General features: G+C 36.6%; 1 protein-coding gene across 12 annotated transcripts in view; it reads left to right on the forward strand.

Annotated features, from left to right (window-relative positions):
* The window catches only part of RGS7 (regulator of G protein signaling 7), a 260123-nt gene that overhangs the window by 186242 nt on the left and 56299 nt on the right, over positions 1–17582 (forward strand). For all 12 annotated transcript variants that reach the window (XM_064413717.1, XM_064413710.1, XM_064413713.1 and 9 more), the window contains 4 exons: positions 2410–2461; positions 14478–14542; positions 16225–16301; positions 16438–16519. In XM_064413717.1, coding sequence (XP_064269787.1) covers positions 2410–2461; positions 14478–14542; positions 16225–16301; positions 16438–16519 — 276 coding nt within the window. The remainder of the gene's footprint in view (positions 1–2409; positions 2462–14477; positions 14543–16224; positions 16302–16437; positions 16520–17582) is intronic.

Below are 17582 nucleotides of genomic sequence, written 5' to 3' on the forward strand. Positions count from 1 at the left end.
TGAACCCTTTTCTCATCTTGTAAAGTCTGCCTTTTACTGGCGTTTCTTTTTGGCTTACCCTATCACACATCTTTGAAACCTTTTGATATGGCTTATTGTGTGCTTTGCTAATTAAAACTCATGTTCTGTTTTAACTTTTCTGCTTTTATCTCCCTGGCACAGGGAGGCTTACACTCATCCTTAGTAGCCAGTGCATTATTTTCTGCTTTTTCCTCGATCTCTTCTCCACATTTAGGTTGCACCTTTTTATCCTTTGGAAAAGCCTTGGTCATCTCTGCCTCCTAGCGAGCTAAAGTGACAACATTTCACAACACTGAAGATCATGTCCCCTTTCCCATATTGTGTTTAGTGCCCACACTACCTTCACCCCCAAAGTGCAAGTTTCAGTAAAATTTAAATGTGTTATTTAAACTAAATACTGAAAAAAGTACTCTGGACACATAGATTTTCATTTATATATGAAACAACAGAGTCCTCCTCTAACATCACTAGCATAGCTGTGAATATATAGTATTTGTTCATAGCCTGTTGTGAGATGAATACTGAAAGCAAAGTTTGTGATTTTTCCCTAAGTCAGAAGATGGAATTTGTTTTTAATCTCAGCTGCGATGGGAGTATATGCAGTTTGTCATGAAAAATCCTAAGTATGCCTGAGGGCCTTTAATGTGGACTTTGCAGAAAGTATAGCCACAACTGGAAGAGTTTCAGCTGAAGAACTGCTTGAGCAAATATGATTTCTATGTATTTAGTATCTCACTACACAGTTTTTTCAGAAGTTCAGCTTGAACCCATAAACAGAGGTTAACCTTCCTTTTAGCAGAGAAATGATGTAGCTGTGCTTTTCTTCTTGGGCCTCTCTGGATATACATTTTGTGCTCTAAGGAAGGACTGTTCTCACTTCCTGAGTTTGTAAACTGTATATTTCAATGATGGTGACTTTTTGCTTTATATGAATCACTCTATTAAATTTTATAGTTGTTTCTCCAAAATGTGCTGAGTACTGCAATTAATTGTTTAGGAGTTCGTCTTCTTTCTGTTTGCATTTATATGTGCTTCTACTGGTCACTTTGATTTCAGTGGTGCTGTGAAGGAATGGTTGATTGGAGAATTACTTATTGTTGGTCCCTTCAAATATACCAAGTGGCTTTCAAGAAACACAGCCTTCTTAGCCTTTGAAGTTAGCTTGTTATAGTTCTCTTTTTATCTTTTAGCTCCTTGCTGTTGCTTGATAAATAGCAAGTTCTAAATTGGTTCTATTAAATTTGATATGTCAATGTTACAAAACCAAGAGATTTTTCACAATATATGATTAATTTGACAATTGGTGTGAATGTGTCACCCTTCAGCCCTGTTGGTTTCCAGATTAACATCGAAATAATTTTGAAGAGAAGTGGGCAGTAAAGAGGTTTCCATTTTTGCAGCTGGGAGATTTTTGAGAAAAAACAATAAGAAATAGAGAGTAAAGCAGAAGGTTTTCCTGAAGAACCACCTGTGTTTTGAAATACCACTCAAACCACTTCACACGTTTAATGAGCTGCATTCAACTTCTCAAATATTATGTCATTCTCTGTAGCAGTGTGTGTGTTTATGTATAGATTAGTCACTCAATCACAGAATATTCTGAGTTGGAATGGGACCCACAGGGATCATTGAGTCTGATTCTTAAGTGAATGGCCTGTGTGGGGATTATGTTCTCTATAAAAATGCTATAATAATATCCATTTTAACTAAAAGCTGCTATTTTAAAAATGAAGTAATTTTATGAAAAATGTCTATACAACCTTATATTCTCCATTTGTTTGAAGTGAAATCTTTTAATAATACATGTAGCACAGTTTTGATAGGTATAGTGTTGATGTAGTTTTTGGTACTTTATTGTCTTTCCCTTAAAAAAGCCCTGCATTTTAAATCACAACCAGTAGACACTCATTAAAAAGTAGACGTTGATGTCTTTGTGAAAACAGAGTGTTTTTAGTGGCATTTTTAAACAAGCAAAACCTAGGAAAGATAATTGAATATTAATCTGTGAATGAAAACTCTAAAAAATCGAGAACTGAATGAACTTCAAAGTCTTTATACCTCTAAACCTCATTCTCCAGGACATGTGAGAGATGTATTTTTAGGGAAAATGTAAAAGAGAACCCCATTACTTAGCTTGTGGGTTTTGTTCCCTTAACTCTGAGAACAAAAAATCCAAGATTTTTCTTTTTAAATGTCATTCTGATACTAGTGTGATAAACAGGTGTACAAATGTAATTTTCTGTTTTGATTTCAGAAATGTCAAGTTAACAGTATAATAGATCTGCCAAAAATATAAATTGATTCTCAAAACCAGTAACAATCCAAGGGCTGTATAATGCTTACATTGTCTAACTTGAGTTTCTTCTTTTTTTTTTTTTTTGTCTATAGACACCCTATTTTTGGCCATCAAATTGTTGGGAGCCGGAAAACACAGACTATGGTCAGTGTAGAAATATTTCCTGTTTCTTTTGGAAATTATGCATTTTATTAATGAATGTGTCATTGCAATCTGTCTTGTTTCACCATCCCACTGTTTAAAACATAATTATGTGTCATGTAATTCCTGTGCAAGAGCTACTGATATTGAAATGAATGTGTTGCTACATTTTTCAAAGTTTATCAGAAGCTCATCAAAGTCATATTTTGGAGTGGATCTGAGGAAAAAAGAAATAAAACCCAAGCCCCAAAATTCAAGACTCATCAAAACCTACCTTGCTATTTATATCCTGTTTGCTCCAGGAAGTGTAATTATTTACAGTGAGAAAATCTCAGTGAAGCAGAGGAGACTTTATTGATAGTTTGCAACGGTTATTATCAGATTGAGACCCAAAGATTTGCCTAGTTTAGAACTCTTATTTCCAATATACACCACCTGGAAAATTACTGATTATGAAAAATAATATAGTTCTAATATGAACGGTATTAGAAAATACAGTTTATTTTTTATTTGCCTGTGTCTTGGGAGTTTATTAATAAACTATATATTGTAATTACTGATGTGTGCTTAGACAGCAAAATCTGAGGATAATAGGTAGCAATGTATTAAAAATTATAACAAAGTTAGGTTCCTCTATACATCAAATAGTGACCTAATTTTTAAAGAAAGTGTATCTATGAGCAGCCTCCTGTTCATTCTAATCCAAACTGTTAAGTACTAAGCTCATCTGAAGACCAGGTCACTTATTTAGGTAAGTGAGTGTGTACATGATAGGTTATGTTCTCCAAACTTCAGACCATGAATATTTCTTTTTATAGCTTTTCAGAAATTTAGGTGAGTGTTTACTTGTAATTTGGATTCTCTGCCCTTGGGAGCCAAAGACTTTGGGAATGGATGGTTCCAATAAATGCTTCCTTCCTTTTTAGAGCAGACTCAGTTTAATTTCAAATACATTGCTAAATAAAGTAATTTTAAGCTGAAACTCTCAGCAAAGCTGCATGTTTCCAAGGTACAGTTTGAAAATGTGACAGTTTCCTCATCCTATAGGAGTAGAAAAGTATTCAATTTTTTATTGATATTTGAAGATATCCAGTAAATAGTTACTGAAAGCTCCCAAGGAGGAGGGATTCTTACCATGTGTGTGTGCTTAGCCACTCCATATGAGGAAATTAGTCACTGAAGGAAAAATGATTGATTTACCATTTATTACTTCATTAAAGTCCCCTAATATGTTAAAGATCAACAAGTAATTAACTATGGTTTAAGAGACATTGAGTTATTCAGCTGTTATATGTATCACATTAAGGGGATGGTTTTAATAAATAATTATATGCTTAACATGTCTGAATTTAAGATCAGGCTGAGAAACTTTATATTCTTTAGTCTAAAGTAGGAGATACTTACTTTCCTGTCACAGCTGATCTGTGGATTGGTCAATGTTATAAACCTTAGTCAGTAAATAAAAATCTTGCATAATGTGTCCAGGTTTGCCTGCCAGGAATACAGAGTTAAACTTGGCATCAGTGTCTTCATCATGCAGGGAGATGATTTTGTTGAACAGTAAATTTACTCATTTGAGAGCTTTTGAGATTTAAATGTGTTTCAGTTGCTGAGGTAAACTCTTTGGTCGCAGAGGGGAGAAGGAAGGGGAAGCAAACCCCCCAATCCTGCTATCTCATTGCTCCTTCCATGTCATGAGCCAGAAGTGCAGTCGTGTATGAAACAGACCCGCAACTTCCCTGTGCAACACGGCCAGAGCATTGTACTGGAACTACCAAAAGTGTCACCAGAACTGGATAATGCTAGGGCATTTGCAGGAAAATAAACTTTTAAGGCACCTTTTCAATACTGTTCTTATTATGTTAGCTTCATCCAAGTACCAGAAATTAGCATCTCCCTTTTAAACAATGGTGATCAGAGGAATACAGGAAAATCAAAATATTCAATAAAAATATTTAAGGGACCAAAATTAATCTAAAGTAGTTTTGCATGTTCTGCAGATTTTCGTGGTAATTGTGACTTCCTGAAAAATATAGTACATAGAATTAATGTTATTACAGATATGAAAATGCATTTCATACTTATCATGCATTATGGTGCTGTGTAGTGTTACCAGCTTCATAGACTTGTCTTGAACAAGCTTAAAACTGTGCCCTCTAGAATTATTGACTGTGGCAGGCATTAGAAGTCTCTCAAGACCAGCAAAAAGCAAACTCTCTCTGTAATCTTCTTTGATCAAAGTTACTAACAAGGCAAATCACTTTCTTTGCCATTAACCTATTTCAACAAGCCACTGCAAATACTCTAGATTTTTATTTTAATTCAAAAATGAATCCTAACCATTTATCTTTACTCACCCATAACTGGGTTACTGTCCAGAATGTAGCATATTGCCAGGAAAATAATTTATATTAAATAAGAAATTTAATGAGATTGAGATACTGTGTGTTAGTTTATTACCAAAACTAAGAAACAAATAATCCTTACATATTTCTATAACATGTTAATATCTTGCCTAAAATATAATTGGATCTATATGGGCTTGTAATAGCAACTATTTGCCTTAAAAAATATTTTTCTGTTGAAAGTATATTTGAAAAAGACATACAAACAGAATCTTCCAATATGTCAAAAAAGCACAGACACATTCTCATAATAAAGGTGTAGTGAACTGCCACGTCATGGTGGCAAAAAGAGGACTTGGACTAAGTTAATTTATGTCAAAATGGAAAATAGCCTTTTGATTGTAATTTCCAAAATATTGACTATGATCATTCTGAGATTACTGAGAAACTACTGATTTTTATAAAGTGCTGAAAATCACCCTACTTTTTCTTGAAAATCATGCTTTAAGTGTTGTCAAGAAAGATTCCTGAAATTGCAAATAATTTTTACAAAGGCAGGTCATTAAGTTCCATCTGTTGAAGTCCCATTTTAGTGCCATATGTCTTGGAGTCCACCCAGGCAGGACATGTTGTTCTTTGTAGAATCCCATTGGTTTTAGAGTGATTTTGTTAGTGAAAATAAGTAGTAATAATAACAACTACTATTATTAAGATTAGTGTAGTTCAAATAACTTTGCTTTTTTCTGTGAGTTAAGACATGTTCCTGAGTTATGATTAGGTTTTGTGACAAACAGAATTGGATCCCAATTCAGCAAAACTGGCTCTTGAAGTGAACTCAGCTAGTGGCTGAGCATGTGACCTGCTTGGAATTATCTTCTCTTTTCTTACAGATATAATTTTGTAACTGACAGTTGTTTTTTTCCCTGGCATGTTATAAACAGGTCATGTCATTAAGAAGTAGTTAAATAGGGAGGCTAGTTAAGCCAATTACATCCCAGAAAGGGGAAATATAATGCCACAGATAAAGTTGTTATTCCATGTGCACTTGGTCTCAGTTCTAATGGAACCTGTCTGGTTCTCTTGGAGGTTTAGTGACTCACAGCTGTTGCAAATTTGAGGCATTTTGCCCATTACTGTCCTCTTTTTTGAATAAATAGAAAATATGAAATGTTAAGGAAAAATTCCATTCACAACAAAATGGCAATTATTTGCACCTTTTTAATTTATGGCTTAATTTGATATATTTGTGAAAATGTATGTATGAATCAGACATAAAATAAGAAGAATTAGTAACTTTTACTCATTTTCTCTTGTGAACTTTTTGCTGATAGTGCCCTACTATCATAGGACACTCAAAAGCATCTTTGACATACCAGACTTTTTCTTGCAGTTAAATGCATATTAAAAAAAGAAACCCGCATTAAATGCATATTTAAAAAAGAAATCTGTTCAAAGGAGAGAAAGAATAAAATTTAGTAAGTGCCACAGTCACTTATAGTCTTAAGGAAGTTTGGACATACTAGAAGACAAAAAGCCAACTGCATCTATATAGTTGCAATAGGACGTTTGAGCATTGTAGGTTTTTTTTTTGTGTGCATTTCTCTCAAATGAGTTAAAAATGAAAGAGGACTCCAGAATGTTGGTAAGTTATAGAGAACACTTATAGGGTTAATTATCAGTTATAGAGTAAATAACTAATAATGCAACAAGAGTTTAAGAGCACTTGACCACGTGGTCTTTAAATGATGCTAAATGAGACTGTTTTTCTCTATATTCAAAACAAATTCTTAAATTCTCTTGCTGTGAAGAAGGACAAGTTTTGAAAATGTAACATATTTTCAGTAGCCTTCCAGGTAAAGTCATTACAAAGAATTACAAAGGCAATCTCCTAGGAAATGAGAGTAATCATGGGGGTTGGGGTAAGTCTTAATTAATTACTCCCTTTTAAAGTGTGAGATACTTGTCTGGATAAATGCTGCAGCTCTTTAGATATGCATCACTTCACTATCTATCCTGTGTTACAGTAAAATAGAGTAGCCATTTACTTTTGTTGTGTCAAAGCTGTTTAATTGTTGTTCTCCAGCATTTTTAAGAAAGTACAAGCCTTTCCTTATTAAATGTACTTGGTAATCAGCTAACAAGTCAGTCTGAACAACACTTCCTTCCTAATGATACTTTCTTATCGCTTAGAAGTAAACTGGCAGAAGTCTCTCCATGTTTTCTCTGCTACTCTGTTCTGACCATGAGCCATTTCACCTGTCTCATTTCCCTCCTCCCTCCCAAACTCACAGTAATGCTAAAAAGTACATACTGCACAAAAAGTAACTGCAGTCATGTATCATGTTTTTCACATGTTGAAAATTTTCCTATAATTTTCTCTTTAGGATCTCTTGCCTAGTTATTTTCCATGCTTACCTTCAAATTCCTCTGAAAATTTGAGTAGCCCAGGAATTTTCTCTCTCATTTGTCTTTCTTTACCCTTTACCATAGAGTGACTATTGGGAAGAACTGTGTGGAGAATGCATTATATATTTTCATTGCCCAAATACACAGGAAGGATTTCCTTGGCAACAGCTTATTAGTAATTTGTATTTGAGAAATACTGATCCCTATTTCTTACCTGAACTCTGCTGGAACACTGCATGTTCTCAGCACCTCTGGAAATCAACCCAAAACTATGAGTCAATAGCTTGGGGCAAAGCTGGTAGCAGAGAAGGACTTTTGATACAAATTTTCATATATATATATATATAAATATTTGTTAAAATTCATGCCATGAGAATTTACGAAGAATATGTGAATAGTTTCTGGACAGCTCTGCCATTCTATAATCTTAAATCTTGATTCTCAGTTCCCATTTTTTCTATAGCTAATGTCAGACTATGTCAGCAATGACTCCTGCAATCAATTCTTTAAAGTCCTTAACACAGATCCCTCTGCTAAGGACCCATGTCTCAAAATTTTCTGGATTTCTAGGTGTAGTAAGAAACAGACTTTTCCTACTAGAACTCAAGTAATTTACTAAACTGTTTCTAAGACTGCATTGTGACTCCTTAGGTGAATGACTTGCCTTTACGAAGCTACATATACAGAATATATTGACTAAGATCTTGGTGACAGGTCTGTGTCACTACAGTCTACCAAGAATAACAGCCTCTCAAGAAAAATGTGACTGGTGTCAGTGCTTGCTATGCATAAAATTTGATCTGGGTAGAACCAAATCAAATGAGGTTTAGGAAAGACATATATATTAGAAGATAGGTGGAAGAAGTGACCTACAGTATTTTTTTCAAATTCTGAATTAATATACCATTATATTTCTCTGCATAGATATATTATCCACTCATTAGGAGCTATCTCTGTCATATAAATGATGAAATGAAAGTCTCACTTCAACAAGCATGGCCTGAATTTTGTTGTGATCCTTGCTCATTCTGACATTGACAAATCACTGCAATGAGGCCTCTGTAACCAGAAGGCATTTCCTGATAATGCTTTTTAGTCATCTCACACTTCAGAGTTTTGTGCTTACCTGAATTATTCTTTACATAAAAGTGTAACTTATTCCCATAATATGAGGAGTATGGAAAATGTGTTTGGCCAATGCATGTGTATGCACATGTAAGAAAGGGTAACTGATGCAAGTACATGGTTCTGCAGTACTGTTTTAAAAGCATTGATTATCTGCATCTAGGTCCCCTACAAATAAAAATAAAGTTTCTTAACAGAATTCTGATATTTCTAAACATAACTTGGAATTTTCTGAGGACTTTTCAAGTTTCTATGTTGAGTAAATTAATAGGTTTCATAGAATATCATGAGTTGGAAGGGAATCACAGGGATCATTGAAGTCTGGCTCCTGGCCCTGCACCGGACACCCCAAGAATCACACCACGTGCCTGAGAGTATTGTTCAAATGCTGCTTGAACTCTGTCAGGTTGTGACCACTTCCCTGAGGAGTCTGGTCCAGTGCCCAACCACCCTCTGAGTGAAGAACCTTTTCCATATATACAACCTGAACCTCTCTGGACACAGCTTCTGGCTTTGTCACTGGCCACTACAGAGAGGAGATCAGTGCCTGCCCCTCCTCTTCCCCTGAAAATTAAGCTGTAGACTGCAATGAGATCTCCCCTAAGTCTTCTCTTGTCTAGGCTGAAAAGCTGAGGGATCTCAGCCTCTCCTCATGTGACTTCCCCTCACCCCATCACCACGAGTGACCCAGATTAGAAAGATGTGGAGGGGGCAACGTTGGTGCGCTGCTGTGATCACTGTGGCATGTCCTCTCCAGCACCAGAGTCCCTGTGGGCTTTGTGGCTGCTTGAATGCCAACCCTAAAGGAATCTTAGTGCTGAGCCTGAGGTCCCCATTGCTGTGGGTGATCCAGGTTAGAAGGGTGTGGAGGCAGCAATGCTGGCATTCTGACATGCTCTGCTTTGCATTCCTTTTCCTGCCCCACTGTCCCTGGAGCTGTAGACTTTCTGACTCTGAAAATATAACCATAATGGCAAGTTGAAAGCATTATGATAATATCAAGAAGCATGAAATGATTCAATGGATGTAGTTTTAAATTATTTGACAATTGGGTATTCTTTGTCTGATCTTGGGTGACCTTCCTCCAATACCTGTTTTTTGTCACCCTGCAGGATTTTCCAAGGCCATCATCATCTGGGGACTTCTGTATGTTGAAGATGAATTTGCTTTTTTCTAATTCTTGATCTCTTTGGTAGTTTGAAATTTAGGTTCTTCCTTGCCCTTTGTTTATGTAAGAATGTCCTCTGCTTCTGTAAATCTATAATTGAATTGCTTTCCTGAAGTGTTATAGGAAAGAATAGGATTAAAAAGTAATGACTAGAAATGGGGAGAAGTGTTTCATAAGTTAAGGTTTTGATGATTTGGCAGTTTAATGTACATAAACCTGATAATGGTCTTCCTTCTAACTTTAGTTTTTTAGCATTTACTTAAGAGTGTGGTCCTTTTGTAGATACACAGGGCTCTGTGGTGACCCATTTTTAAGACTAAGTGAAACTCAATAGCTGTTGCTAAGGGCAATTTTTCCTATTAACTAAGAGCAGAGGTGACCTAAAGATGGTATGAAATAGCCCTAGAAATCCCAATGTTTAAATAAAAGAGTTAATTTCATACTTTACATCCTGCAGTCACCTTTTATGCTGATTGTCCTGTAATTCTCCATCTGAAGCAGACACTTGGATATAGAGGGAGAACTGTCTGCCCGCAGAGCACTTGGAAACCCTTAGACTTTGCAGTACTTGCTGTTTTCTTTGCTCTTTAGACACAGACTAGGCTTATACACACTGACTCTGAAAACAGGATTTTGGCTCAGGGACTAGATAAATTTAACCTGGCCCTAGTGGAGATAGCAAGAGTTCACTGAAAGCACACTAACTGTTGGGGGTGAATCCAGATGTGACCCCACTGGCACTGGCACAGTTATTGAAGGAGTTTGTGTACATGGTGGTGAGGGTGTAGGTGCCATCTTCTGTGGTCTTCAGAGGCCCAGTTGAACTTTCATTAAATTTAGCTGTGGCCTTTGCTCCACTGTGGCAAAAGGGAAGATTTAGCCCCTGTTTAGCAACAAGATAAAACTCCTCAGTTTGGGTTTTAGGTGAAAGTTCTGGGTTTGGTTCTTCGTTTTTGGTTTGTGGGGTTTTTTTGGTTTTTTTTTTTTGGTTTTTTTTTTTTTTTTTTTTTTTTTTTTTGAGTAAGTGTGTATAATATAATGTGTACTCAGTCCAGTTTCTTGAGTCTAGAATGAAATGTGTCATAATCTCTATGATCTTATCTAAAGGAAAAATCTGTAGAGGTTTCTTAGGATCTTTCAAATGCAAGTGAATGGCCAAGAATAGGAAACGTGTAGTGAACCATGAAAATGGTTTTTTGGGGTGTGACAGTTAAAAAACTTGCAAGAGGGAAAGTACAGGCATCCTCTCTATGCAACTCTGGCATTGTAGTCTCTCTTGAAACTCTCAGATTTTGTGAATGCCTCAACACAATCTTCAAGAGCTAGTAGACTGTATTTACTGCACAGCCACAGAAATGTGTTTCAATACTTGTTGGTTGTTCAAATACCCATTTATAAACATCACTGACCATCTTTCATTACGAAATGTTACAAATTAACATGGCCTTTAAAATTATTGGCGAATCTGTTCTCTCATGGTAATCAGTCACTTCTAAAGCTATAGCATCTAATATATAATTCGCTTCAGTAGAGGCAATTATGTTGATTGCAAAATCCATCAGAATACACTGGCTCTAAAAATAAGTGTATAAGGCAGTCCATATTTAGCAAATTGAGGTTATTAATCAGACCCTGTTCCTTGCATATCATTCATCCCCATGGTGAGCATTTTGCAGCACCCTTGTCAGGCAGTGGCAAGCAAGGGAAGGTAGGCAAGAACTGGGGATGGCCACAGTGCAGGCAGGAACAAGGTAGCAGCATGGATAAACTACAGGGCAAGTTAGAGATCTATCTACAACACAACTCAAGCCTGTGCCAGGGGGAGTAGCTAGGCTTGAGCACAATTCAAGAGCACAGGCCTCAGTGGAACCCCTAGATGGGCTCCTCAGTGGAATTACAGCTCCTTGGTGTACTGAGGGCCCTGACCAGGACCTTTGCAAGATACATAAATCGAGAGCTATATACAGAAATAGATGGAGATCCTTCCTGCAGGCTGCACTTCTTGTGAAGCTGTAAAAACACTGTCAACATATGGGATTGGAAAAGCAGACACTGTAATTCACTGACATTCTGGGAGATCCTGACTCTGCTTTGAGAGGGAAATGGATTGACTTCTTCAAAGTCCGGCTACTGGACGAGTACAGTTACTTCATGTGTGCAGAAAAGAAGTGGTGCCTGTGAAAGGTGGGAGCATCCATGTTTCAAATCTCATTGTCCTAAAAGTCAGAACAAAACCTCACTACTCTATATCTTCAAATGATCTGGCTGAAAATGAGGGTGGTTTTCACATTCTTGCTTTCCAACATGCTCCTGAATTTTTTACAGATAAGCCAAATAATGTGATAGAGAGCATAAACTAGTGAAGACAAATTCCTGAGCTGCTGCCAGCTTTTCGTGGCAGTACAATTAGCTGTTAAATACAGGCTCAAACATGCACTTTTATAATGATGTAATTGTTAGCACATAGCAATGGCAATAAATTGAGTTAGAGTAGGAATGTCCTCCAACACTTTTTCTCCTACACTAGTGGATATGCTGTACTTCCCACAATACTAATTTTTCCTTAGGCATATTCTACCTTATTCACAGTGGCACATACAAACATTTCGGGCAAAAGGAATCCAAGCCACAGGTGTTTTAACCATTAGACTCCTCTGAAGGGGAAGGGATTTGGATATTTCAGTTTAAAAAAAGAGAGATGAATATAGCTTTTTGAGTCTTGGCCAAGTTATGCTCATAATGAAAACCAAACATCTTTATATGGACTCTACTATGGAAAGACGGTCATCAAAAGAACCCTGCGGGAAAAATAACTGCAGTAGAGTTACACAGTGAAGACACAGTATTAAATTAATAATGTGTCAACTAATTCATCTCCTGGTGTTTTCTCTGGTTGTTTCTCTGCTGTTGAAATACTGTTATCTAAAGATCTTTGATGAAACCTATCCTGACAGAAAGATGAGCAGTCAGCTATCTCTGAAAAAAGAATTTTTGTAGGAGGTAGCAGGAAATGTAATCCCAAAATTTGCCCACAGTGGGACTCAAGAAAGAGCTAAACTAACTAAAATTGCCTGTACTGGGACTATAAGAATGTGGTTTAAAAGTTTTGATCAAGTGCAGGAACAGGGAGCTTTTTTTTGTTTCTGTTCAGGTATTCAATTGGTAGACAAATTTTGACCCCTGGAATTCTCAGAACTGACTACACACTTATATAAAGTGTGTATTTTATTGTTAATATTTACAAGGGCTTAGGAATTTTTTTGTTGTTGTTCAATGAAATAACCAGTTTTGAAGGAAAAGAGAAAAATGCTTCACTGTAAAAGAAGCTAAATGACAAAGACCTTCTCTCTCCTCAAGAACCTCTTACAAGTGTACTGATTGTGAATGCAACCTAGGTACAAAAGGTCCAATATTCACCCCCCATCTTTTTGTGATGTTTCAGCATGCATGCCAATGCATTAGTGTAAGTGTATAATAATATTGCAATGCATGAAAGCTACAGAAACTGTCTGCTGTATGTCACATGGATATATATCTGTCTTTGTAGATTTTGTAGACACAGAAACTGCCTTGGAACCAGGGGGTATGTGGGAGAGCAGGGAATAGGGAAAGAGACCATAGCTGCTTATGAGAGTGGAAAGTGAACTGTTGTGAAAGAAAATAGACCAAATAATAATACATGAAAAGAGGAGAGGAAGAAAAGTCGAAAATTGCATTAAAATATAACTAATTTTACTCAAGTAACACCTTTAATTGCAGGTAGAAGTGCTTGTAATCAATTCAACTAAAAGAACATTCACTGGAGTGGGTTTGCATGCATTTGCAGGTGTCTTGCCAGGAATAAATATTTCCATGGAATCTTAAATTATATTTTACTAACTTAATATTCAAACCTATATGTAAAATGAGCCCCTCCTTCTTCCTAGTTAGGAAGAATTAAGTTCCTGTGTGAAGTTTTTTCCCAGAGGGGCTTTGCTCCTGTAGTAGACCAGCTGGCAGTCAGGGAGCAGGAACATTCCTAAGCACAACCAGTGACTATGGGCTCTTTTTGCTGACTGTAAAGATGACAGATAAGTTAAGGTTTTATTACCTACTCTGATCAAAGATTCATCCATCTCACATGAGCTGTGCTCTGAAGTAATGAAGTGGGTAAGTATTGCACAATTAGGAATTGTGCTGCACTCATTATCTCACTGGTGGGGGAATCTGTAAAATATTCAGAGTTGTTTGGAAAATATTTGCTGCTAAATAAAGTCTATTGAAAATGTACTTCAGCATTTTATTACCAAAGATTCTGCTCTGTCTGAATGAAGTGGAGGAAGGACAAGTCTTCTGAAGGATTTTTTGATTTATAAAATAAATGAAATAATATTTTTTCTTGTATGTAACAGATGACACTTTTTTTTTTTTCATTTTTTGGTCTCACATTATTTTCTAGTTTAAGTATCAGTTATAGCAGACTAATCTGTATGAGACATGAATTTTATTTAGAATTATTTCTTAGCTGAAATCTTCTTAGGTTGAAAGTTTGTGTTTTCTAAATATAGAGTCAAAATAAATAAAACCATGTATTCGTGTTCTTACAGTCCTGTTTGACTAATACAGCAGCAGCTCCTGCTAAAACTCGTATGCATTATGATTTATATGCAGACAGTTTGAAAAATGTCTTTGCCATTTTTCTTTAATGTGCTAGTTCCCTGGCCATTAAAAAACCCTGACCCCAAGTACCTCATGAATTTTGCACATGATGTCTGTTGCATAAAGCAGATATTATTATTATTTAATGAACCTATGTATCTGATCCATCATTTCAGTTACAATCCTGGTAGCCTTGATCCCACATTTAAAGCTTTATAGAACAAAGGGAGAAATCAAACCAAAAAAAGCTAGCTTTAAACTAGACCTGAAGCTTTTATTTCTGATCTGCCATGTTTGTGAGATAATAGCAAATTCTGTTTATTTTGTTCTGTTCTAGCTGTTTACCTCTGCAAGCGGACAATGCAAAACAAAGCAAGGCTAGAACTAGCAGACTATGAAGCTGTAAGTAAAAAAGCAAAAAGTAAATTTCTCTGCTGGGCCTGATGAGCCTGTGAAATAATGTGAAGCATGAGAACTATGGGCACTATGTGTAAAAATCTATTAGTTATCCAATTCTTCCAGCTTGTGGGTCTAACGCTGCTCAGTCTTAAATGGCTTTTGAGAGATGATAGTGAAGGCTAACTGGACGAGTGCTGAGATTACAGTCCATCTCTAATCTTACTCTGCTAAGATCCCCATGCCAGGATCACAAATAACTTCACAAATCCCAGTTGCACCGTGAGTTTTTGAAAGCAGTTGTTCTCTACACCATTTAAGCTTTGAATGAAGGATCCCTGACAACATTTCCAAAAGCTCTTGATAGAAGTAGAAATGTAAATCTCATTCTTTATAAGTGATGCTGACACTTGAGCCTTTTCCCATCAGCTAGATGAGAGGCAAAGAGGGTCAGACTAGAGCATTCCTACTCCCTGACAGTTGTGCTGTGCCTCGGGCAAGGTAAGATAATTGGGGCCAGGAAGAGCTTGAAAAAGAGGGAATTGGAAGCAGAAAGATGTCTTGAATTCCAACTCTACCCCCAAAAAGTTCCTGAATTTTTCATGAGACTGTCAACATAAAATTCACAAACAGCCGTGTCTCTGTGCTGAAAGCTGTCCAGCTGTGCTGCTGTGACCTGATAGCAGGATAGTCAGCCAGGCCTCTCAACACGCCAGATAGTCCAGCCACAGCACCATGCTGACACACTGTATTGCTTCTTTTGGCACAAGCTTGTTTTTCAGTGTACTGCACTGTGGGACATGCATAATTTTATACTCACATGCCTTAGAAAATTCCCCTTCAATGTACAATCCATAAGAGTCTTTTCTGGTATGGACAAGACCTCTAGAAAGTCTGCTCTTCTCTTTCCGTAGTCTTCATTTTCAGTGAGTATGGCACAGAGATATGTTTGCAATGCATAGAAATATAGTAAAAACAACACTTTTGTTAAGAAGACTGCATACTGCTGCTGATTAAGCTGGGAAGAGATTTAGAAAGCTCTGTTGGAGGCAGTGAAAATGTTCCATCATCAATGGCAGAAAGAATTTTGCAATGATTTTATAAATTTTCTTCCTGTTATTATTAGCAGGCTGTAGGATAGATACATTTCCTGTACAGTATTGAAGAACTATAATCTGCATTTTAAAAATTGAGGATAGCTGTGGAGGTTTGGCTATACTACCAAAAATGGCAGCCAACACTGTTCAGTGGAAACCGTTTGCAAAGATGACTGATGAAGAATTGTCATATGGATCATCCAGAATGGAGATAACTGCTGTTATCTTTCATTGTTACATACTTTCAAAACAAGGATGTTTTTTTGTACTATTTCAAAATTGCTAAGATAACACACAGTATATAAAAATGTTTCAGAAATCACATGTTCTCCTGAAGGATGCATCTACCCTTTTCATCAGAATTTCAAAACTAAAATAGTTGAGGCATTCAAAAGTATTCTATCTCATTGGGTGTCAAGAACAAACTTTGTATCAGACAAGTAAGGTCCATTTACACTGACACAGATATCATGACTTTTATTACGTTTTTGGTGAGGGGGAGGTGAGGACAGGAGTGAAAGATAAAGCCTGTACCTATTAAAGCGTAAATAACTTGCTAGCTAACCCACTAAAATTGTGATGTATTTGCAGGAGAGTTTGGCCAGGCTACAGCGAGCTTTTGCTCGGAAATGGGAGTTTATTTTTATGCAAGCTGAAGCACAAGCAAAGTAAGTTCCTTTGGAGATGAGCAGTTTTCATTTTGCATGATTTTTTTGAAGCGGGGGGGATGTGGTTGGACGCATTTTGTGTTTAAAATTACTGTCCTCAACACTGTTTCTTTTAAATGTCCTATGACATTGACAGGGTTGACAAGAAGAGAGACAAGATAGAGAGGAAGATCCTTGACAGTCAGGAGCGAGCATTCTGGGATGTGCACCGTCCGGTGGTGAGTGCTGGTGGGGCCACTGGCTCTGTGAGCAGGGCTGCTGATAAATGTCACCTTCTGTGGAGCTTTGGGGAGCCTGGGCGCAGCTAGTAAAACAGCAGTAGGGTGAGGGGTTGGGTCTTGCTTCCCTCTTTTAAGGATCTAAAGTTTATATGAATCTGATATTGCAGACTTCAGATGTGTGTGCATCCAGTTCATGATTTTCAGTGAATAGATGTGTTGTGCCTGCTTTCTTGAATCAGAAGGTACCTGTCTTTGACTATTATAATCTCAAAGGTTTCCAGAGGTATGAGTCACACAGCCAAAATTATCAGCATAACTAAAAATACTCTTAAATAAGTCTGACTATTTTTCTTTTTTAGTCTGCTTTTTTGCTTGCTAAGTGTTTTAACTTCACTCTAGTTATGTTTCCAAGCTATTTTTGAAGTGCATAAAGATTAGATATTGGCTTTGAGCTGTGGGAGTCACTGTCTAAACAAGATTTGTCTAAGTTCTTTGTAAAAGTCCATCTGAAACAAAAGTTCAAAAAAGAAATTTTCTTACATACCCAACTATATTTGAGTGCTAAAATTGTGAAAAAAGAATGTCAATTATTACAATAATTCTGATTAAACTGTACTTTTTTTTTTGCTTTACTACAGAGCAATATTGAGTTGCTCCGAAAGCTAGAGTTAAGCTTTCCTTTTCTGTTTATACAGTTTGGTATCATTACCAATGGAAAAATATATGAACTACATATTTTGCTCTGACACTGGGGAAAGCTACTTTTAGTGGGGGAAGTAAAATTAGGTAATGACACATGTGGAAGATTAGAATGAAATGAGAAAGTTTAAATAAAAAATAATAAACTTGATCATGGTCAGCTTACATTTGTGACTGTGGAACTGAAGTGGTTGCAGAAGAAATGGATTTTTAGGTAGGATTTAGAATGTCAGGTAGTGAAAATAACTTGATGTGAAAGTTTCCAACCACAGGAAAGAGATTCAAAAAAGATTGGGATGTTATTGTCTAATCACTGACATAAAACAAGGAAGGAGAACAGAAAGCAGTTTTCCATCTGATG

This window comes from Passer domesticus, chromosome 3 (assembly GCF_036417665.1).
Source record: "Passer domesticus isolate bPasDom1 chromosome 3, bPasDom1.hap1, whole genome shotgun sequence".
Classification (NCBI taxonomy): Eukaryota; Metazoa; Chordata; class Aves; order Passeriformes; family Passeridae; genus Passer; species Passer domesticus.